Raw genomic sequence first — 24,528 nt, 5'->3', positions numbered from 1 at the left:
CTTGCACTGCGTGTCCGCCAGGATCCTGGTTTCCGTGGTATGCTGGTGGGAGATAGGGAAGAACGCATTGGTCTGTACGCGGATGATACAGTGCTCTTTCTTTCAGACCCGTTGACGACACTGCCGTATGCTATGGCCTTACTGGATAGGTTCGGATTCTATTCTGGGCTGTTTATTAACTGGTCTAAATCCGTTATTATGCCCCTCCTGCGTAAAACTTGGCCCCCCATTATGTGTGGCCTTCCAGTGGTAACGGAGTTTAAGTACCTGGGGATCTTCATCCACAGAGACCCAGCTGGTGACCTATCGTCTAACATCCTCTCACTGATCCCATATGTCAAATCCAAATTTAGAGTTTGGGCTACGCTACCGCTATCTGTTACTGGGCGTGTTAATCTTATTAAACTCATTATCCTTCCTAAATGCCTATATATGTTGGAACACGCCTCTGGGCCTGTCCCTAAATGTTTCTTTGACTCCCTTCACTCTCTTCTGTCCCCATTTATTTGGGGCCCGAATAGACGCAAAATTCGACTATCTACTTTGCAACGCCCTAAATTAGCGGCAGGTATGTCATTACCCGACTTCTACCTTTACTATTTGCGGGCCAGCTACGATATCTCAGGCAATGGATAGGAGAGGATGTTGGAACAGGCCCGGAGCGATCCTTGACTAGCTTTGTCCCGTTCTTGACCCCGAGACTTCTACTGGAGAGTCCCACCCTTGGCGGGCGGGCTTACCTACCCCTTCATAAACTGGCGATCAAGGTGTGGCGTGCAGCTAAGGTGCTCTATGGCTATACTGGTGTGCCATTGGATCTCCCGATGTGGGACAACCCCTTCCTCCCACACATTACTGTCTCTCTGGACCCACCCTTTTGGAGGGGACTCGGGATTCTTACTTTAGACCATGTGTACCGTGACAATGTACTGTGTTCCTTTGATCAGTTGCAATCCACCTATGCTTTGCCTAGGCACAGTTTTTTTAGGTATTTACAGTTGCGCCATGCGCTTAATGCTCAGTTCCCTGTGGGCAGCGCCCCTATCTCAGCCTTCCCTCTAATAGGTGTGCTGCGATTTCAGGGTCCTAGGGGGCTGGTGTCCATCCTATATACACACCTCATTCAGGCCAAGGTTACCGGTTCCCAGCTGCCGGCGGTCCGGCATTGGGAATCTCATATCCCCAATTTGTCCACAGAGATCTGGGAGGAAATATTTTCTTCACATATGCTGGTGTCCCCAGCGGCTAATAATAAATTAATTCAATTGAATGTCATTCATTACAGCTATGTTACCCCTCTCAGACTGTTTAGAATGGGTCATTCCGACTCTGATGCCTGCCACCGCTGTGGTGATGCCGGAGCGGACTTTTGGCATCTTATTTGGGCTTGTCCCATTATTGAGGCATTTTGGGGGGAGGTCATTCGATTCCTCAACACGCTCGCCCAGCCTCCCTTTTCTGCTGACCCCTTAATCTGTCTATTTGGTATTTTAGATGAGGAGATGTGGACTCATCATGTCCGCGTCTTCTTGAGGGAAACATTATTTATGGCCAGGAAGGCTATTGCACTTAAGTGGATGGACCCCGGCCCCCCTACCTTATCTCAATGGAAGGCTTTGGTGAATGCAGTGATACCCTTCTCCCATTTGGTATATAAACATAGGAAATGTCCCGGTAAATTTCTTTCAGTGTGGGGTGAGTGGTGCTCCTCTCCGTCCACGCAATGCTCATACTCTATGTCTCCTCGTGGGCCTCCATCTCCGATTCCTGGAGATCGTGTGTGATTGCATGGTGCGCTTGTCGTCTTCTCTCTTTTATGTGATATGTTAGCTGGTCCTCTCTGCTCTCTTTTCTTGCACGGGTCTGCTTTCTTTCCTTTCTCTTCTTTCCCACCTTCCCCCTTCTCTCTCTCCATTTCTTATCTTTTTCTCTTAACTATGATGGTACACAACTTTACCCAGGGTATGCTCCGTGGGGGTGCTCCAATTCCTAGTTTCTAGAGTATCCCGGGTTCTCCCGGTTTGCGGTTGCCTGTTTAATGTTTTTTATTTTGCACTCTAAGACAAGTAACCCTGTCGTTTACATTCTGTCAGACTGTACTTTGCTCAGGCGCCCTTGAATCAATGTAACGTGTAATACCATGTTGACACTTTAGTGGGCCTGCGTGCCGATTGTTCCTTACTTTTCAATAAAACGTGTTTAAAAAGCATTATAATTTTACTCATTCGTTTAGACCTGTATTACTGGATCTAAATCAACTTTACTTTGGTCATAAATCTGCTTAGGCGATTGTTTAGGAAAGGAGAGATGAGTAATGGGGACAGACTGCTCCTCGGATAAACCTCCCTGTGCATTGGCCAGCAACCAGGCCCATATGTGAAAAAAGGGGGTAGTAGAATTAAAACTAAGAAATACCGTAATTGGCGGAGTGGGGGGTGGAATCCACCCTAAGTACAGAGCAAAATACAAATGAGCACTACATAAACTAGGAATTTTAGAGGGGGAAAAAAACCTTCCAGCACAAAGTTGTTAAATCCACAGTGAATGAATTTAAACCTGCCTGGGATCAATACCTGTCTAACACCTTGTCAACAGGGCCTACGTTAGGATAGAGTCTTGTCAAATATATACGCTGTTGGGAAGATTTATCAAAACCTGTCCAGAGGAAAAGTTGCCCATAGCAACCAATCAGATCTCTTCTTTCATTTTTCAGAGGCCTTGTTAAAAATGAAAGAAGCGATCTGATTGGTTGCTAATTTCTTGAAATTAAGGCACTAGAAGTTATATAGCCAGAGATTAATGTGTGCAAGCTATAATCCTTTATTGTATTCTAAGATCTAAACTGTTGAATATTAAAGTTCTTCTGGTTACTTTGGCATACATAGCAACCCCATAATACATCTTTTTTATGTAGACGCTTGGTGACTAACCTTTTTCATTTTGTGTTTTACAGGACATAGTGTTGTAAACCTTTTCTTTATTTTGCTTATGGCAGAAAATAAATTAGGGTTGGATTGTTTACTGTCACTTTATAACCTTATCAATGTATTATGTGACGCTATACTGAGGGAACTGATTGGAACTGACTTCTTGCTTCTACGATGTACATCTGTAAATACTTATTGTTTGTTTTTTCTTAGGTTATTAAGAAAGCTAATGATGCTCTCAATGGAATCAGCAGCTCTTCTGTTTGTACCGAAGTTATCCACTCTGCTCATGGAATGGAATATCTGTTAGGTATGGTTTTATGCTAGTATCTGAAGGAAAACACGTATCCATTTGACTAATTTCATTGATTCCCCAATCGCATGTTCTTAACCACTTCAAGGACGCACGGCGTACATCTGCGCCCGCTCCCTTTCTATGATGTGTGCTCAGGAGCTGAGCGTGCGTCATAGCGGGGTGGTATTTGTGGCCACTGATATGATCAGTCAGTCACTGATAATAGTGTATACGTAAAAAAAATTCTTACGTCAAGAATTGTTTTTAAAAGAAATCAAAATAAAACCGACTTAATTTGGGCATTGTAACTGTATGGACGTACAGAATAAAGATAAGGTGTCATCTTTACCGAAGTGCAGTGCGTAAAAGAGGAACCCCTAAAAAGTTACAAAATGGCATTTTGTAGTTTTTGTTTTTATTTTTATTTTTTTTCGATTTTGCCCCACAGATAATTTGTTTTGGGGTTTCGCCGTACAATTTGTGGTGAAATGATTGATTTCATCACAAAATTGGTGATGCAAAAAAACAAGCGCTCCTCATAAAGGTCTGTAGTTGGAAAACTGAATAGACTTGCATTGAGGGGACGGGGCGTGACGTCACTGCCTTCCGTTCCCGTGGTCTCGACCGAGACCCTTCAGCGCTTCCGGACAATAAACAGGTGGGTGCCGCATGCAATATTGCGGGGGTCCCCAGCGTTGGGACCCCTGCGGTCAGACATCTTATCCCCTATCCTTTGGATAGGGGCTAAGATGTCTAGGGTGGGAGTACCCCTTTAAGAGGTTAAAGGGAAAATTGAGCAGAGAATACCCACCAAACCTATCCCATCTTATCACATTGTTCGTTTATTCCCCACCCATATGCAACATCAGAAAATGCTACTCCTGGCCTAATTTAGGCTTTACAAGGATCAGAAATTGAAATCACTGTAGCTGTATTTCTCAGTGACCCAATATTTGTAGTACAAATTATATTTTGAGAAGAAATAGGGCACCCGGTCCCAGTATTTAAAACGGGGTCACACTGTGACCCCGCGTCATACTGGGTCAATCCCAGCTGCTAATGATAGCCGGGACCCTGGGCTAATAGCGTGCGGCACCAATCATTGTGCCGCGCGCTATTAACCCTTTAGACGCGGCGATCAAAGTTGATCGCCGCGTCTAAAATGAAAGCTTCCCGGCAGCTCAGTCCGGCTGATCGGGACTATCGCGATAAAATCGCGATGTCCCGATCAGCTAGCACATGAGCGGAGGTCCCCTTAAATTGCTCAAAGCTTTTACAGGCTTGAGCAATCGACCGCCTATAACACTGATCCATGCAAAGCTATGACTTTGCAGAGATCAGTGTAAAAGATCAGTGTGTGCAGTGTTATAGCCCTCTATGGGAGCTATAGCACTACAAAAAAAAAATTGGGGAAAAAAAAAGTTAATGAAGGTAATTTAACCCCTTCCCTAATCAACGTTTGAATCACCCCCTTTTCCTATAAAAAAAAGTGTAAATGAAAATTAACATGTGGTATCGCTGCGTGCGGAAATGTCCGAATTATAAAAATATATCGTTAATTAAACCGCGCGGTCAATGGCGTACGCAAAAAAAAATTCCAAAGTCCAAAATAGTGTATTTTTGGGCACTTTTTATATCCTGAAAAAATGAATAAAAAGCGGTCAAAAGTCTGATTAATACAAAAATGGTACAGATAAAAACTTCAGATTACGGCGAAAAAAAGGAGCCCTCATAACTGCCCGTACGCAGAAAAAACTAAAAAGTTATAATTTAGTCCTCAAATGCGCATGGCACTCTCTCGCTTTGGAGCCCTGTCATATTTCAAGGAAACAGTTTAGGGCCACATATGGGGTATTTCGGTACTCAGGAGAAATTTCACTACACATTTTGGGTGTGATTTTTCTCCTTTTACCCCTAATGAAAAGGAAAAGTTGGGGGCTAAACCAGCCTGTTTAGTGTAAAAAAATGTAAAAAAATTTACACTAACATATGCTGGTGTTGCCCCATACTTTTTATTTTCACAAGAGGTAAAAGGAAAAAAAAGACCCCCAAAATTTGTAACTCAATTTCGTCATATATGGGTGTAAAATGCTCTGCGGATGCACAACAAGGCTCAGGAGTGAGAGCGCACTATGTACATTTGAGGCCTAAATTGGTGATTTGCACAGGGGTGGCTGATTTTACAGCGGTTCTGACTTAAACGCAAAAAACATAAATACCCACGTGACCCCATTTTGGAAACTACACCCCTCATGGAACGTAACAAGGGGTATAGTGAGCCTTCACACCCCACAGGTGTTTTATTTTCATTTTCCCATCCAACTTAAACGAAAATTCGTCAAACACCTGTGGGGTGTTAAGGCTCACTATACCCCTTGTTATGTTCCATGAGGGGTGTAGTATCTAAAATAGTATGCCATGTGTTTATTTCTTTTTTTTGCTGTTCTGGCACAATAGAGGCTTCCTAAATGCGACATGCCCCCCAAAAACCATTTCAGCAAAATTTACTTTCCAAAAGCCAAATGTGACTCCTTCTCTTCTGACACCTTTCATCAATTTCTCTCTTACGTCCATGCCCAGGGAGATTAGTTACAGTGCCATGGGTTGCAAAATTCTTTAATGTTTTTCACTGTGGACAAAGGCAAATCTAGATCTCTGGAGATTGAGGACTTGAGAACCGAAGTTGTCAAAAAATATCAACAGACAGTTCTCTTCTCCTCTTTCTGTTAATGCTTTGTGTGGCGCGCGCACACACACACACACACACACACACACACACACACACACACAATGCAAGCGAACTTCTCTCCTTTTTATCTGCTTTCAGGTGTGATTTTTATATTGCCCACCTGTTACTTTAAAGGAGCATTATATGCTTGAAACAACCTTAATTTTCCACACAATTTTGAAAGGGTACCAATAATTTGGATCAAAACGTGTCCCCCATCCACCACGCGGAGGTTGCCTCATTTCGGATTGGACTCTAACACTCATTTCACTCACCTCTGCTGGGCATATGGCCTCTGAATGGGTGACATGCTGGATCCACTATCAATTTAAAAACCTCCTGTGAAAAAGAGCCTCCATTTTTTTGACAGAGAGTGCTGCTGCAACTTTCTTTTTTTTTTTTTTTTTTTTTTTTGTACACTCTGTTTGCCACAGCAGCGTGCACCGTTGTGCTAGTTATGTTTCTTTTTGTTTTTGCTGCCAATAATTTTGTCCAGTCCATTTTTGGAGTTTAGTGTGGTGATCACAACTACATATGAGTAAAAGGCAGAAAGAGAAGTAACTGCCAATATATGCAGAAGGTGAAAGTATCGCATTCAAGGGATACAAGGCAAGGTATCAGGACCTACAGTAGCTGCCCCTGTTATAGCATAAAACTAGCCCTATTCCACCATTTGAGCATCCTACATCTGGATATCTTGCATCCTGGCCCTTTTTTGGTTTCTTCTTTTTCTTAGACACCCGTGTTTGTCCTTTAAAGATACCTTTTTGGTTGAAACACATGCCTTCCTTTATTGCTACTTTTTGTAGTCACTTTGACTATGTGTTATGCCTACTTTATTGGGGCCTTTAGTAAATACTTGGCATTTATAAACTGGTTAACTCCTTAAAGAGTAAGTGGAAGAAACAACCTGTGTATGGTGTCAAAAAGTATAATAAAAAAAGTATTAATATGATGTTTGCCATAGTGCAGAGATCTTCCATATCAGCAGTGCTGTCTCCCTTGTGAGCCATGACTCCACTTCACAGGCTTTGAATGCAGTGCTCTCCCCTCTCCTCCCCCCCTCTTCCCCTATCAGCAAGATCAATGATTTTAAGGGGGGGCTGGTATTAACTGCTCATTAGATGTATAACTCTTTAGAAAAAGCAGCAATTAGCCCATTCTGACAGAAACTACTGTGACCGAGAACAGCTACAGGTCTCTATTATAGCAAAATGCAAGGCAGGGCACTTGCCCCGAGAAGAGCAGCCTCACTATAAGGCCTTGCTAACTTAAGTAGGTTATATTACCCAGCAAGGAACACTGACTCTTGTAGGGAAGTAATAATCATTGTATACAGTTCAGCACAAAGCTTACCTGTTATATTACAGGACAAAAAATGCTTATGTTACTAAGACATGCAGATTCCTTTTTTATGTGTGTATATATATATTTTTTTTTTTATGTATGTATCTAGATTCTGTTTTGCTGCTTACTCATCCACTGCTCCGGAAGGGGCATTCCCTCATGCATTCACTTCCTCCCTGAGTCTGCTGTGCTGGTTCTCCCCATTTAATAACTATAAAATTAGTGTATACGCCAGCGCTACTATATGGTTAACTAGCAGCTGGCCAGGATTTCAAGTGGATCCCTAAAAACCACACCCGAAAAAAATCAGTATTGTACTAGTAGGTACACACTGATAGACACAATATGATAAAACAGTAATCCGGCGCTTACTTAAAAATATATATGTGATATTAATGGAATAAAAAGAAAGGGAAAAAAACATAGTACTTACATGTGAAAGTTTATTAAAATAATGTAAATTAATCAAGGTTTGGTATGATCTAAGTAAGATAAGTAAGACAAAAAATGATGTGAATAGTACAATGTCTCTAACCGTATTGGTATAGTATAATTCTGATGTATAGATACCTCTTAAACAACTGGAAATAAAAAGGTGTCCTGATATCTGAAAATTCCGGATTATCGGTCTCGCCGATCTGACTGTCCGTTTAGAATTGAGCAACACGCTATCGGCCTGCATATGCTTGTTATAAGGCCTTATGCACTTAGATCGTCATAAAGGTACCTGTATGCAATAGTGGTGAGGGTGGGCATCCGATTGATCTCTCGGGGACGTCGTTTGGATCCTCTGAAGTCGATGTTTTGCTGGGATTAGAGGGAGACAGCCCCGGCCGGTGGCTTCTCTACCTCGCTCTCCCGCTTGGAAGGGTTGGAGCTGCTGAGTGACATCACTACTAAGGCTCGTAGTACCTTTTTTGTCCCATACGAGCCTTAATAGTGACGTCACTCAGCAGCTCCAACCCTTCCAAGCGGGAGAGCGAGGTAGAGAAGCCACCGGCCGGGGCTGTCTCCCTCTAATCCCAGCGAAACATCGACTTCAGAGGATCCAAACTACGTCCCCGAGAGATAATTGTATGCCCACCCTCACCACTATTGCATACAGGTACCTTTATGACGATCTAAGTGCATAAGGCCTTATAACAAGCATCTACAGGCCGATAGCGTGTTGCTCAATTCTAAACGGACAGTCAGATTGGCGAGACCGATAATCCGGAATTTTCAGATATCAGGACACCTTTTTATTACCAGTTGTTTAAGAGGTATCTATACGTCAGAATTATACTATACCAATACGGTTAGAGACTTTGTACTATTCACATCATTTTTTTCTCTTTACAGCAACTGTGACATGCAAATATCTTACTTAGATCATACCAAACCTTGATTAATTTACATTATTTTAATAAACTTTCACATGTAAGTAATACGCATTTTTTCCTTTCTTTTTATTCCATTAATATCACACACATAGTTTTAAGTAAGCGCCGGATTACTGTGTTTTCATTTAATAACTGCAGGCTGCTCTATAACCCCCTTCTCTCTGTTTTAATGCTGCAGTCTGATGCTAGTCCCACCCTCACTTACCAGACTTTGTTCCAGCTTGTGCTTCAGCTGGGACAAAGGGGACAAAGATGATGCACCAGCCAGACGGGACTATGATCTAGATGGAATGTGGACCCCTAGTTCTTTCTTTCTTTTTTTATCTTTTATTTTTATTTCATGAAAAGCATTATAGAAAGGTTAATGTTTTGCCAAGGTGTACAATGTATAAAACGTTTTTCATTCTGACAGTGCACAGTTAAGTTACATGACATCCATTAACTAACTAAATAGGCCTTAATAATATCATAATTTTTTATAATATTATTATTGTGTCCATAGCCATTAATGCAAAGATATATGTACTTCAAAACCCATATACGTGGGTCACATAGTAACATTCCTGTAGTTGGCCCACCCATGGTAATAGGAACAGCAGCAACTAGAAAATAGTGATACATTCTAAAGAAGATGAATATATGAAACCAACAGAATAGTACAGCCCAGGCTGGAGTTCTCAGGGGATGTGCGCCATACTGTTATGGCATACTGATTGCCCAAGCACTACTACTGTTTGTATGTGATCACAACTGCTGCAGCTTAAAGCCACTGTACATAGGCAAGCATGTTACCGTCTATTGGGGATTCCTGAACATACCTTTGAGAAAATAGACAGGTACACCTCACCTTATTGCCTTTGTGTAATTTATAGCATGTAATACTGTATAAAATACCCAGGGGCCCTATGTACCATTGCTATTCCTGTGTATGTGATAAAGATGTTAGAGCTATCCTCCGGTAAAAAATTATTTGTATAAATGTATTTATTTATGACTAAAGCTAACAGTCAATAGCATCACACGCATAGTAGCTTCTTTATGTGCCATGCTATTATATGCCCCATGGCCCAATCGCCTTTTTACCCATGTTGTTGCTTTACTTTATCCAGGTGTGATTGAGGTGTACAGGGTAACTAAGCGAGTTGAACTGGGTATAAAATCTACCGCTGTATGCAGTGAGAAACTGCAATTGTTGCTTAAAGATATTGACAAACTATGGAACAACCTGATAGGATTCATGTCACTAGCCTCCCTGATGGTAAGTTTGTGTGTTTTATATGTCAGTAGTTACATAGCATGCAAACTAACATTTATATGTGCCATGCTTGTATAGGCATATAGTGCAATCTAACTGGAATGGGGTACTTTATGCAGATAGTTAAAAGGGCGGCACTGTCATTAAAATTATTTTTTACATATCATACTGCAGGTAAAATAAGATTCGTCATTTACTCCCTGTAAAAAAAAAAATGTCTTTTTATATCACTTTCATGGCCTTATAAATCTGGCCACTAGGGGTCTCCCTTCTGGTCCAGACTGCATTCGGTGTGCTCAAAAGCACAGACTTTGGACTCCTGCTGGACTGGCAGGAGACCAAACTCAGCAAGTGTTCTGGCCATAGGCAGTGAATAGCACTTGCTCTCCCCGTTTCATACACAGGCAGAGAGCGAGTGCTATTCACTGCCTATGGCCAGACCGCACTTCCAAAGTTTGGTCTCCTGCCAGTCTGTGCTTTTGAGCACATGGAATGTCTGGACCAGAAGGGAGACCCCCTAGTGGCCAGATTTTTTTTTTTTTTTTATAGGGTACGTTCACGCTGAGGAATCTCCGCTCGCAAAGATTCAGTCAGGCGCCCGCCACCAAAAATACTTTGGCGGTAGGACCACGTGGCACTGTGCTGTCACCATTGAGTCTATGCAGTGCTCGCAGAATTCCGCGCAAAGAATGAATATGTTCTTTCTTTGCACTGAACAATTTCAGCGGCTGCATTGTCCACCGCTGAAATTCCTCAGTGTGAACGGGTCTTGCGGAAGACCAAATCACACTGATGGTAATGTTCACTGCGCGGAATTCTGCAGTGTGAACGTACCCTTGTAGGGAGTAAATTACAAATCTTTAGGTTACCTGCTGTATCATATGCAAAAAAAATAATTTTAATGACAGTGCCCATTAAAGATTTATAGAACCCCAATTCCAATTGGATTGTTCTTTACCAATATTTTGTAGTCTGTAGTTGCCACATGGCACTTGCAACCCATACAAATCTACGATAATGTTTTCTTTTGCAGAACACGCTCTGAATGTTAACATTCTCAGTTCACTCCTTATTCCATACAGTATTTTTCTAAGCAAATAAAATATTTTTCACCTGCATTGCTGAAGTAATCATGGCAGATTTTCTTAGGATGTCATGTCAAAATCCTGAAATCATTGTTCGCTTTTAGGAATTTGTTTATTCAATCTTTAACTTTGTTAAATGTTTTCTTCCATAAGAGGAGGGGATTTTTCCAGCTGTGTATTTAAGAAAATGTTATAGATTTTCAAAGTGTTAAATCTGAAGTAAACCCATCTGATCACCTATGTGACATGCAGATTTTGCAATGAATAGGAAGCAAAATTTGTGGTGAAAAACCTTTTTATATTAGTTTTAGAATTTGACTACAAAATCATTAGCATTGCAACTATAACATTGGCCACTAGATGTCAGTACAAACAGAATTTGTAAATAAGCTGCATTGTGCTAAGAGCATACACAGATCTTCATTCCTAGCAGCATACGCACATCCCCACATGTACTTACAAATGTTTTTTAGAAAGTCAGATCCTGTCTGTAGAGAAGACTGCATTTCTACTGTTTGCATGCTAGCAACCATACACAGGTGTGAAACATAAAAAAATAAAAATCACAAATGTTATGATATGTGAACATTTGTCATGAATATCCCTTTTAAAAGTGTACGGTGCATCAGTTTGTGTTATTATTTTGTATGAATACTTTGAAACTGTACTTGCAAAATCAGCTGCCAGGCACCATAGATTTTTGCACCACAGAATAATGTTGTTTGTTTTTTTCCTTTTTTTTTTTTTAACAGCCAGATGAAAGTGCATTAGATTTTGCATCTTGTATGCTGAGACCAGGAATAAAAAATGCTCAAGAACTAGCATGTGGTGTGTGTTTGCTAAACGTTGACTCTCGAAGCAAGGTATGTATACAGATTTTCTGAACCATTGGACTCTACCAATGTCTTTTGACAAACAACTACCTTAGAAAGGTAGAAATGAAGTACAAATATAGCACAATGATAGTACACTTGGTTAGGCATTGTATAAGATCGCTACATTCTCACGCAGTGTATTTGAACGCAAACGGCTGCATATAAATGCTTTATGGGTGGGGCATATGTCCTTCAAAGGGAAACGGAAAATACACTGGGTTATAGTGAGGGTGAACCTGCGTAAATGATGTATTACTTACAAAATTGGCCCAGCCATTTCTGAGTTATAGCCTCCGTTGCAGACCACTAGTATTTGTCAAAAAAATGGTAGGGCCCACTGGTTAATCCATCCATGAGCTGACTGAATGGGCCAGTAGTTAACTTTATTAATAACAAAGAGACAGCCTTTTTATGCTAGGAAATAATCATTACACTGATGTCCTGTACAGTTAGTGCATAAATTACACATGACTGATTTGTGGGTTATACCATTCTACTGGCAGAAACACAGGCTAAGGCACAGTAAAAGGAGATGGATGGATTCTATATATCTATTTACAACAGTCCAAAAATCTAGCCTTCTTCATAGGGTACTACATCCAGGATTAGTTGTAGATTGTTTATTGCATTGAGAATCTAAAAACCCTTGTGGAGAAATATTTGTAGAGGAAAGGAAAAGGGTTTTCCTTTTTCACAGAATAAGAATTTCAGTACAAAATGCTTCAAATGCACCCATAGCCTCTAAATCTCATGCCGTGTATTCAAAATGAGATAACTCTGCTGACTCTATTCAATCTATAGCACAAAGTTGCTAAGGTTTTTTCACACTGTCGTTGCGCCCCGTCGAGAACGGCCACCAATTTTTTTTATTTTTTTTTGTTTGACAGCCATCATTTTGACAGGGCGCAACTGGCAACAGCAGGTCCCGATGGACCCCATTTTAGTCAATGGGGTCCGTTGGGTGCCGCTGTTTTTTCAGTGGGAGTAGCGGGAGAAAGACAGCGCAAGCAATATTTATTCTCCTGCTATTCTCCCCGACGGTCGTCCTACTACTGTGTGACAACGGTAGTGTGAAAGGGGCCTAACTGTGCTGCAGAAAACACTAATTTCAATATATTTTATTTTCTGATAGAATAAGAAAGTCACTTAACAAGAATATACAATGTCCTCTATGGCTTTACTTCATCTTGTCTTGTCTTTGTTTCCATAGGCATTTAATTCAGAAAATGATCATTTTAAACTTTCCTATGGAGGCCACCAGTATCATGCGAGCTGTGCAAATTTCTGGATTAACTGTGTTGAACCTAAACCTCCTGGCCTTTTACTGCCTGATTTATTGTAATTTATAGTGACTTTTTTTAAGCATATGTGGCATGACTTCAGAGACCTCTAGAAAGTAAGCCATTCTTCATCTAGCTTAAAATAACACTTAAACTAGGAGAATGATTGAAGAATTCTGTAAAATGAAGAGGCCTAGTACTCGGCACTGCCAGTTTCATCCCATCTTTATTATACATTCCTTTTTATTTCTGACTTTTACTTGTGTTGTAAACGGTTTTAATGTTTGTTTTATTTATTGAAAACTATTGATTGCTGAACTAAAGTAAAATTGTGTATGAAGTAATGCTGAAAAGATGTATGGAGCCTAGATAAATTCCATATTTCTATATGAAAATAGGATTAAAAAAAAGTAGCTTTTGTTTTTAACCACTAAAAGGACACCTGTCAGCTGGATTTCTTCTGTATTTTATCTCTATTAAAAACTGCTTGTAAAACATCTGTCACTCATGGCTGCAGGTGGTGAGAAGCAGAGGCTTCATGAATACAGGAAACCCTGGTTATGCGTCTGCTGTATTATTTTGCATCATCAAAGTACAAAAAAAAAAAAGCTTCCTAACAAAGTGTGAATGGATGTCCACTGTAAATCACCTATACCCCAAGAGACAAAATGGCACTTTGCACCACAGACTCTCTACATACTTAAAAGGAGTTCTGTAGGTGTTCCCTGCAATCTCCTGAACAGAGCCCTGGCAGTCTGCTGGAAGAGGGTGTGCCGACCCCCGCAAGGAGAGCCGAAATAGCGCGAGGCAGAGACTGCCAAATGCAGCACACCGACTGGCTCTCCCATAGAGGGGGCATGTCGGCTGCCGCCTCATGCAGTGGTCGGACATGCCCCTTGCCGCTGACTGCCGGGCAAGCTAATCCTTCCAGTGCTGCTGTATGTTCCACAGGAAGTGCTTTTCTTTTTTGAATTTATTTTCTGTCTGACCACAGTGCTGTCTGCTGATACCTATTTCCATGTCAGGAACTGTCCAGAGCAGGATCGGTTTGCTAGGTGGAATTTCTCCTGCTCTGGACAGTTCCTGAAATGGTCTGTCAGCAGAGAGAACTGTGATCAGACAGAAAATAAATTCATAAAGAAAAGCGCTTCCTGTGGAACATACAGCAGCTGTTAAGTACTGGAAGGATTAAGATTTTTAAATAGATGTAATGTACAAATCTGTTTAACTTTCTGGCACCAGTGGATTAAAAAAAAAAAAAAGCCACTGGAGTAGCCCTTGCTATGTTCAGGCATCTGCAGGATATTGTATGTGTGAATGCACCCTATGGGTAGGGCCACACATGCTATATTTTGCTGCTGCATATTTTCCTACCCATTGAAGTCAATGGGTGGGAATATACCCAGCAAAATACTGCATGTGTGACCCTACCCTAAGAGTGCAGCAAATTGACTTCAATTGGGAGCAAAATACGACCTGTGAATGCAAAGTCAGATTCAGAAAATTTGCTGCAAAATATTAATGTGTGAATGTACTCTTAGGCTGCGTTCACACAGCCGTCTAGACCCGTTCCGTTCTTCTCCCGTCAAAATAAAAAATGGACAGTAACAGAAGCAAACAGATGTTATCTGTTTGTATCCATTTGGATCCATTTTTGATCAGTTAATAAACCAAAAAATATTTTTTTTTTTGTTCTGAGCATGCTCAAAAGTAAAAACGGATTGAAAAAACGGATACAAATGGATGACATTAAAGGGGTACTCCGGTGAAAACCTTTTTTCTTTTAAATCAACTGGTGGCAGAAAGTTTAACATATTTGTAAATTACTTCTATTAAAAAAATCTTAATCCTTCCAGTACTTATTAGCTGCTCAATACTACAGAGGAAATTCCTTTTTGGAACACTGATGACATCAAGAGCACAGTGCTCTCTGCTGACATCTCTGTCCATTTTAGCAACCATGCATAGCAGATGTATGCTAAGGGTAGCATGGTGGCTTAGTGGTTAGCACTGCTGCCTTGCAGTGCTGGGGACTTGGGTTCAAATCCCACTAAGGATAACAATAAATAAAGCGTTATTATTATTATTATAATAACGTCAGCAGTGAGAACTGTGCTCGTGATGTCATCAGAGAGCATTCCAAAAAGAAAAGAATTTCCTCTGTAGTATTTAGCAGCTAATTAGTACAGGAAGGATTAAGATTTTTTAATAGAAGTAATTTACAAATATGTTTAAGGTTTAAAGTTTTCACTGGAGTACCCCTTTAAAGGCTCATCCGTTTTCCATAGACTTCAATGTTAAATTTACTGTATCTGTTTTTTTTCTTCAGTTTTTTGGACGGAAGAAAAAATACTGCATGTGAAAACATTAACCATTCTGAAATAAAGTTGATTGTGCTTTGCGCTCGCCAGTTCACCGTTAGGATGTTAGTTCATACTGCTCGGTTCACTTTTTCTCTGATCTTATTCCAAAATGCACATTAGATAATCCAGGATGCTGTGTTGTTACACTTCATCTTATGCTAGGTTTACATCACGAGGCAAGGGTATGTCGGAAAACTGTCACACTGACATTTGTGTGGAGACAGACACAGGACCCATTCATTTCAATGTCCAAGCCTGGCTACTAGCTAAATTCAGGTAATTTTACAAACCTAGCAAAAACTTGTATATGTTTGGGAGAATAACTCAAATTTAGACTTTAGTAGACTTTACTCTAAGCGAGATGGACTGTGGCTGCTATTCCACTCTTGTCAAGAGAGAATCCTTTTGCTACTGGTAAGACACGGTGCAGAACACCTCTCCCAGAAAACTGTCTACAAGTAAAAAGATAGAGATATAGGCCTCAAGGGTTATTCTGGATACTAAAAAAATTCAGTTGTGCTGGTGCCGTCATGAAAATTCCATAGTTGAAAAAAAACGAAAAAAAAAATAAGTTTTAACCTAAAACTCTATGGTGTTGATCCAGAAATAAAACCTGTGTGGCTGATGCCAGTTGCCCGATGAGAGGAAAAATTAATTCCTTACTCATGTAGATATAACCTTAATCTAGGAATTTATTCTGATTGCCATACCTAAGTCTAGTATCCAGAATTTGTAATAGTATTTTTTTTTCTAGAAAAACAACCATCTCCTCCTTGAACTTGTTTGAGTCAGATATTACAACATCATGTGGCAGAGAGTTGCATGGCCTCACTGCTCTTACAGTAAACATTTAAAAAAAAATTATACTTTCCTACTGTGCTCCCTTAGGAGTCCCCCCTGTGAGGTTTACCAGTCCCCCACTGAATGATCTGGTCCCACTCCCACCTCCGTGATTGGCTGAACAAGTCATCACGGGCAAGATTAATTAGTCTCAAAAGTAGCAGCTGAAGCATTTAGATGGGGACTGAAAAACTTTACAGGGGATAAGTTTGTACCATGTATTACAAAGGAGGATAAGGGTAGTAGGTGGTGCTCCGCTAATGATCCAACATGTGAAACAAAATGCAGAATAAAATAGAAAAACCTCAGCACTTCCAAGCTGTGAGCAGCGCTTTGTCAAGCCCATCGTTGCTTCCCTTTCTGATGCCTACTCTGCCTTGCTGTTTTAACATCACTACAAAAAAAGCAGTAACCTTTTACTCAGGAGCTGGTGCGTGCTGTTGTTTTTCCCCCCCAAAAAATTGTCACATTTTAGATTAGTTTTATGCCAAAAAATTTGCACAAAAAGTGACATAAGCCATGTTCCATTTACCAGTAAACCTTCCCCTTGTTGAACAATGTAAAAAGAAAAGTCTAAAAGGTGTCTAAAACACATTGAGGGTGCGTTCACACGCTATTACTAGCAGTGGGTTTCACGGGAAACCTGCTGCGAGTTACGCTACCATTGATTTGAATGGGTCCACAGACAGTCCGCAATGGGGTCAGATTTGCGGACTGTCCACGGACCCATTTAAATTAATGGTAGTTTAACTCGCAGCGGGAAACTCGCTGATAGCTACTAGCGTGTGAACGTACCCTCAGAGTACGGTGTTATTACTCTTGGAAAATAAGTAGAGTGAATAGGCCCTAACAATGCAAATGTTGTGTTCTCTTAGGAAAAACAAAGACAGGAAAATGCACAATTGCGGTACAAGGGGGTATGTTGTTGCCTGGAGTAACCCAACGAATAGTTGATGTAAACTTAAAGGAGTGCTCCACTAGAAAACTATTTGTTTTTAAATCAACTGGAGCCAGAAAGTTAACATATTTGTAAATTACTTAATCCTGTAAAGATGTAAATCTTAATCCTTCCAGTATTCATCAGCTGCTGTATGGTCGACAGGAAGTTCTTTTCTTTTTGAATTTCCTTTCTGCCTGACCACAGTGCTCTCTGCTGACACCTCTGTCCATTTTAGGAACTGTCCAGAGTAGGAGCAAATTCCCATAGCAAACCTCTCTTGCTCTGGAGAGTTCCTGACATTGACAGAGGTGTCAGCAGAGAGCACTGTGGTCAGACAGAAGGGAAATTCAAAAAGAAAATAACTTCCTGTGGATCATATAGCAGCTAAGTACTGGAAGGATTAAGATTTTTAATAGAAGTAATTTACAAATCTGTTTAACTTTCTGGCACCAGTTGATTTAAAAAAAAAAAATTCCAGTGGAGTACCCCTTTAAACTCAGCAGTTCAGACTTGCATTAGACAGTCTACCAATGTACCAGATTTATCAATCTGCCTGAGCCACTGTGAGAAATCTGGCACACCTGAGATTTGCACTGTCTATAACTTTTAGGATCCACATCGTATTTTACGCTCTGGATCCGCCAATGACCCGACCCTTTTAGTGTGCATAGTGCCACTACGAGCAGCGTACTCACATTCCCCCTGCCCACTAAGTTAGGCCGAGAGTGGACGCGATGACTGGGAGTAGATTGCTTGTAGCTGCGCTATGCACTAAAGGCATCATGACTCTACAGCAGTGTTTCCCAGCCAGGGTGTCTCCAGCTGTTGCAAAACTACAAATCCCAGCATGCATGGACAGCCTTGGCTCTATAAACTGTGCTGAGCTGTGGTCCCACCTGCATTTCCTGACTTTTGTCTCTGCTAGACTGCTGCAGGAGAAGATCTGCACTACAGGCAGGACCAGAAGAAGGACCCCTGGTGGCCAAACATTTAGGGATTCATTTAACACATTATTAAGAAGTATATTAGAAAAGTAATTCAAATAGGCTAATATATTAAATGTCATTGATGGTGATGGGTACAATTTAAAATATGTTTATCATCCTACACTGTTAACTGAAGATACAAAAAAAATTAACTAAATGCTGATTTGTAGTTGCATCATGTCAGAGAAAAAAATTGTAAAAAATCTAAAATTTCCATTAAAAAAAGTACCCATGGAAACTACAAAACGGTGCATATGAGCTTTGTATAGCCCTTTTATTAAAAAAAAAATTTATATAAATAATTTCACTTCCCGAAAGTACAATTGATCCTGCTAAGAATAAGCCCTCTTATGGCTCTGTGGATGGAAAAATAAGAGATAAAAGGAAACAAAATGCAAAAAATAAACCTGGCTGTGTCCTTAATGGGTTAAATTAAGTTCTTCCATCTGAGGATCCCTTGAATTGTCAATCAAATTATAAAAGGTGTTTGATCAGGACAACTAAGCTATTTAACTGTTAAATCTAACTTTTTTTTTTTATTTTGTGGGGGGGGGGGGGGGGTTAACTTTTTAACTACCATACATACAAATGCTGAAATACATTGAAAAATACAAATTGAAACAGATTTCAGGCTGCTCCAAATCACTCAAAGTACTTTAGTCCCAGTGGGGAGGAAACTATTTGTCTCTGTTAACAGAAAATCGCATCTGATTGTATACATTTATTTACATTCATAATAAAAAAAATGATGTTACATACACCCAGGGAAGTGTCTGACAACCCCTGTGGGAGCAACAATGGTGGAAATACTGGTTGTCACCCAGTTCCTGAGACCAACATAAATGGGCAATAGCTAAATTTGTTAAAAGCTTATAGATATTTGCAGTGATTTGTTTTCTTATTTTAGTGGATATTTTGTGAATGTTTTAGGCTTCCATGAATGAGTCATTTACATATTGTTTGGTGCTGGTGTTAATTTGTTTAAACCTGAAGTAAACCTGAAAAAATTTACATATTTGTGATGTTTTTTGTTTTGTTTTCTGCACCCTGCCATATTGTACAATTCATGGTTTTCAAAAGATTTAATGCACAATAGAATTTCTGAGGAAATTCCATCATATTTAGTACTGTCCAGGAAGTTGTATAGTCCTGGTATATGATTGTTGAGCTGTTGCACTCAAATAGTTTATGTAGTTATTTTTGGGTGGTCTGTGTGATTTACATGCACAGTTAAGAGGCTATGATAACATTCGAAACCCTGCAGACAGACAGGGTTTACAAAAGTTCCAGTAACCCACTTTGTTGTAGTGGTATCTTCTTAGCAAGAGCTTTCTTCTCTCAGCCCCTTGGTTGTAGAAGCTAAGCAAAGTAACCTGTGCTTACTGCCTGCTATAGATGAGACATAAACAGCCAAGTGTTGGTGGTTCAAGCATTTTGCACTTTGCAAGGTCACTTTTTTTTTAGGTCACTGTTTCACCCCTTAAGGACCGGGGGTTTTTCCGTTTTTGCATTTTCGTTTTTTGCTCCTTGCCTTTAAAAAATCATAACTCTTTCAAATTTGCACCTAAAAATCCATATGATGGCTTATTTTTTGCGCCACCAATTCTACTTTGTAATTACATCAATCATTTTGCCCAAAAATCTACGGTGAAGCGGGAAAAAAAATCATTGTGCGACAAAATTGAAAAAAAAACGCTGTTTTGTAACTTTTGGGGGCTTCCGTTTCTACGTAGTAAATTTTTCGGGAAAAATTACACCTTATCATTATTCTGTAGGTCCATACGATTAAAATGATCCCCTAGTTATATAGGTTTGATTTTGTTGTACTTCTGGAAAAAATCATAACTACATGCAGGAAAATTAATACGTTTAAAATTGTCATCTTCTGACCCCTATAACTTTTTTATTTTTCCGTGTATGGGGCGGTATGAGGGCTCATTTTTTGCGCCGTGATCTGAAGTTTTTAACGGTACAATTTTTGCATTGATAGGACTTATTGATTATTCATTTTTAAATGATATAAAAGTGACCAAAAATGCACTATTTTGGACTTTGGAATTTTTTTGCGCGCACGCCATTGACCGAGCGGTTTAATTAATGATATATTTTTATAATTCGGACATTTCCGCACGCGGTGATACCATATATGTTTATTTTTATTTTTATTTACACTGTGTTTTTTTTTTTTATTGGAAAAGGGGGGTGATTCAAACTTTTAATAGGGGAGGAGTTAAATGATCTTTATTCACTTTTTTTCTCTTTTTTTTTGCAGTGTTATAGCTCCCATAGGGACCTATAACACTGCACACACTGATCTTCTATGTTGATCACTGGTTTCTTATAAGAAACCAGTGATCAACGATTCTGCCGCATGACTGCTCAGGCCTGGATCTCAGGCACTGAGCAGTCATTCGGCGATCGGACAGCGAGGAGGCAGGAAGGGGCCCTCCCGCTGTCCTGTCAGCTGTTCGGGATGCCGCGATTAGCCGCGGCTATCCCGAACAGCCCGACTGAGCTAGCTGGCAACTTTCACTTTTAGCCGCGCGGCTCAGCTCTGAGCGCGCGGCTAAAGGGTTAATAGCGCGCGGCGCCGCAGTAATATGCATGTACATACAGACCATGCTACCAATCCCCAACACTTGTTTCACTTTTGCTCTTAGCTTTTATCCACTGGATGGAGCACATTCCCTTTTATAGACTATTTTCTGTTTATAGCCAAATAAAGAGGTAGGAATGTCTCTAAAACACCATAGCTAGATAGATAAATCTGTAAAACCTATTTTTCGCTATTTCCATGACCGCACCAGCTAAGAGGAACTCCTACCCTAGGGACAGGAAACCTGGAGTATAAAAGGATGTGCCCTACTCTCAAGACTTGTTTCCTGTCCTTTGGAAGCCTGTCTGAAGCAGGAGTCCCTGTCCCAGGTGGATTATTGTTTACAGCTGGAGGTTTGGCACCATAGCCCTGGAGTCGCAGGACACCGAAGTCCTCATCAGACCCACCTGGTTGGGGGTGAGTGTAGACTGGATCCACAATTCCCCTCACTATAATATATGCGGGGAGGCATTATTGCTAGTCCTCCGGGCAGTCGGACTGTTGGGTTTGTCTCCGCATGTTCAGATGATCCCAGCGTGTCCCTTCTGGCCTTGCAGGACGGGAGAACTAAAGTGACTTTCAAGAACCCAAATGCCTGAGCTTCTGAAGTAACGTCAGATGCAGGGTGCTGTTTGATTATGTCACACCTAAGTCTCCGAAAGGGACGTCCGATGCCGGCATCGCTAGAGAGGGCTGCTTGATGGTACTTAAGTGGCCCTCTGTACTACAGCTGTCTACTTCTGAAGTCAGCCAGCTTTCTTTTGATCCCAACAGCTTTCCAGAAAATGTCAGCAGGGAGAAGGCCTGACTACCTGAGTGAGTGTACCTTATCCATGCTTTTATGTGGAGTATTAATGTCAGATCTTGTCTTTTTTTTAGGGGCATGATACACTAAAAAGACCAAAAATAGAGAGTGCAATATCTGTAAAGCTAGATTGCCTGCTCAATATGAGAAGCAGATATGTCCTGCCTTTATTATGAATCTAAAGTCTGCTGATGTCCCTTCACTGCTATCCTTCATGCAGGAAATGATTAGGAAGGAGATTCAGAATGCCGGAAAGCAGTTAAAGGGGTACTCCGCATCTAGACATCTTATCTTATATCCAAAGGATATATTGGATAAGATGTCTGATCACAGGGGTCCTGGAGCTGGGACACCCCACCATCTCCTTGTGTCATGCCTATGGGAGAAGGCGTAACAGCCCGCTTATTTAAAAAAAATCTATCAGATTGCTTCTTTCATTTTTGAAAAGCCCTCTGGAAAATGAAAGAAGCAATCTGATGGGTTGCTATGGGCAACTCAGCAACTTTTCCTCTGGACAGGTTTTGATAAATCTCCCCCTTAGGGTGCGTTCACACGCTAGTAACAAGCAGCGGGTTTCCCGCTGCGAGTTACGCTACCATTCATTTGAATGGGTCCGCGGACAGTACACAAATCTGACACTATTGCGAACTGTCTGTGGACCCATTTAAATCAATGGTTGCGTCACTCACAGCAGGATTCCCGTAGAAGGAAACCCGCTGCTAGTAATAGCATGTGAATGCACCCTTAGCCTGGGTTCACACTGCAAAATCTCCAGGTAGAGATCTGCGGTCTGCATTGCTGTCCACATAGACGGCAATGCATTTCTGGGTGGATCTTTTGGGAGATCTGCTCAGAAATGCATTGCCATCTATGGGGACGGCAATGCAGTCCACACAGTTCTAGTGCCACTGGCTCGATTTCCATCAGAAATTCTGCATGGAGATTCCGCAGTGTGAACCCAGCCTTAGACTTTCAGGGGGCCAGGCAGCCAGATGTACTACATTTCTCTTCCAAGAGCTTTTTGCAGTACACCACAGCTTATTATGGGCTTGGGCTCAGCTACGGCAAAGAAATATAGTAACATAGTTATTTCCTTGTCTTGGGCATCTATGCCCCTATTGATGCACCCCATGATTTTATTTGCCTTGGCAGCTGCTGCCTGACACTGGTCACTACAGCTTAATTTACTATTAACTAAGACTCCTAAATCCTTTTCCATGTCAGTCGTCCCAAGTGTGCTCCCATTTAATACATAATCCCAGCCCGGATTTTTCTTCCCCATGTGCATTACCTTACATTTATCAGTGTTGAACCTCATTTGGCACTTCCCAGCCCAAGCCTCCAACCTATCCAGATCTATTTGTAACAGTGCTCTTTCCTCTATTGTGTTTACCGCTTTACAGAGTTTGGTATCATCTGCAAAGATTGCTACTTTACTATTCAACCCCTCTACAAGGTCATTAATAAATATATTAAATAGAACAGGACCCCTGTGGTACCCCCCTAGTAACAGTCACCCAATCAGAATAAGTACCATTAATAACCACCCTCTGTTTCCTATCATTGAGCCAGTTACTTACCCACTTGCACACATTCTCCCCCAGCCCCATCCTTCTCGTTTTATGCACCAACCTTTTATGTGGCACCATATCAAATGCTTTGGAAAAATCCAGATATACGACATCCAGCGATTGCCCCTGGTCCAATCTGGAGCTCACCTCCTCATAAAAGCTGATCAGGTTAGTATGGCAGGACCAATCCCTCATAAAGCCATGCTGATATGGGGTTATACATTTAGTTTTATTAAGATACTCCAGAATTGCATCCCTTAGAAAAAAACCCAAACTATTTACATACAACGGAGGTTAAACTAACAGGTATATAATTCCTGGGGTCACCTTTTGATCCCTTTTTAAATATTGGAACCACATTTGCCATGCGCCAGTCCTGGGGAACAGTCCCTGTTACTATAGAGTCCCTGAATATAAAAAATAGGGGTCTGTCTATCACATGACTTAATTCCTTTAGAACATGGGGGTGAATGCCATCTGGACCTGACTATTTGTCTATTTTGATTTTTTGTAGGTGGCACTGTACTTCTTCCTGGGTTAGACAGGTGACCTGTACTGGGGAGTTTACCTTATCTTGCTCTATTTCATCTGGAATTTCATTTTCCTCGATGAATACAGTAGAGAAGAATTTGTTTAATATATTTGCTTTTTCCTGATCCCCGTTTATAATTTCTTCCTCATAATTTTTTAAAGGGCCCACACTTTCATTTTTGATCTTTTTGTTATTTATGTTGTTAAAGAACATTTTGGGGTTAATTTTACTCTCTTAGGCAATGAGTCTTTCGGTCTCTATTTTTGCGGTTTTTAGCATTTTTTTTTTACACATTTTACATTTTTCTCTATAGCTTTTTAATGCTTCTTTACAGCCGTCCTGTTTTATTAGTTTAACCCCTTAAGGACCGGGGTTTTTTCCGTTTTTGCATTTTCGTTTTTTGCTCCTTGCCTTTAAAAAATCATAACTCTTTCAATTTTGCACCTAAAAATCCATATGATGGCTTATTTTTTGCGCCACCAATTCTACTTTGTAATGACGTCAGTCATTTTGCCCAAAAATCTACGGTGAAACGGAAAAAAAAATCATTGTGCGACAAAATTGAAAAAAATGCTGTTTTGTAACTTTTGGGGGCTTCCGTTTCTACGTAGTACATTTTTCGGTAAAAATGACACCTTATCTTTATTCTGTAGGTCCATACGATTAAAATGATACCCTACTTATATAGGTTTGATTTTGTCGGACTTCTGGAAAAAATCAT

The 24,528-nt window shown here is 40.6% G+C and overlaps 1 protein-coding gene across 3 annotated transcripts in view; it reads left to right on the top strand.

Moving 5' to 3' along the window:
* Positions 1-14,258, top strand: part of SYNRG (synergin gamma) — a 111,165-nt gene extending 96,907 nt beyond the window's left edge. The window contains exons 12-15 of one of the 3 annotated variants that reach the window (XM_056557551.1): positions 3,141-3,237; positions 9,789-9,937; positions 11,772-11,882; positions 13,105-14,258. In XM_056557551.1, coding sequence (XP_056413526.1) covers positions 3,141-3,237; positions 9,789-9,937; positions 11,772-11,882; positions 13,105-13,236 — 489 coding nt within the window. In that variant the 3' untranslated portion in view covers positions 13,237-14,258. The remainder of the gene's footprint in view (positions 1-3,140; positions 3,238-9,788; positions 9,938-11,771; positions 11,883-13,104) is intronic. The other 2 variants (XM_056557550.1, XM_056557549.1) reach the window with 2 other exon arrangements.
* Positions 14,259-24,528: the final 10,270 nt, after the last annotated feature.

This window comes from Hyla sarda, chromosome 2 (assembly GCF_029499605.1).
Source record: "Hyla sarda isolate aHylSar1 chromosome 2, aHylSar1.hap1, whole genome shotgun sequence".
Classification (NCBI taxonomy): domain Eukaryota; kingdom Metazoa; phylum Chordata; class Amphibia; order Anura; family Hylidae; genus Hyla; species Hyla sarda.
The sequence above is the reverse complement of the archived record's forward strand: the minus strand, read 5'-3'. Positions and strand labels throughout refer to the sequence as shown.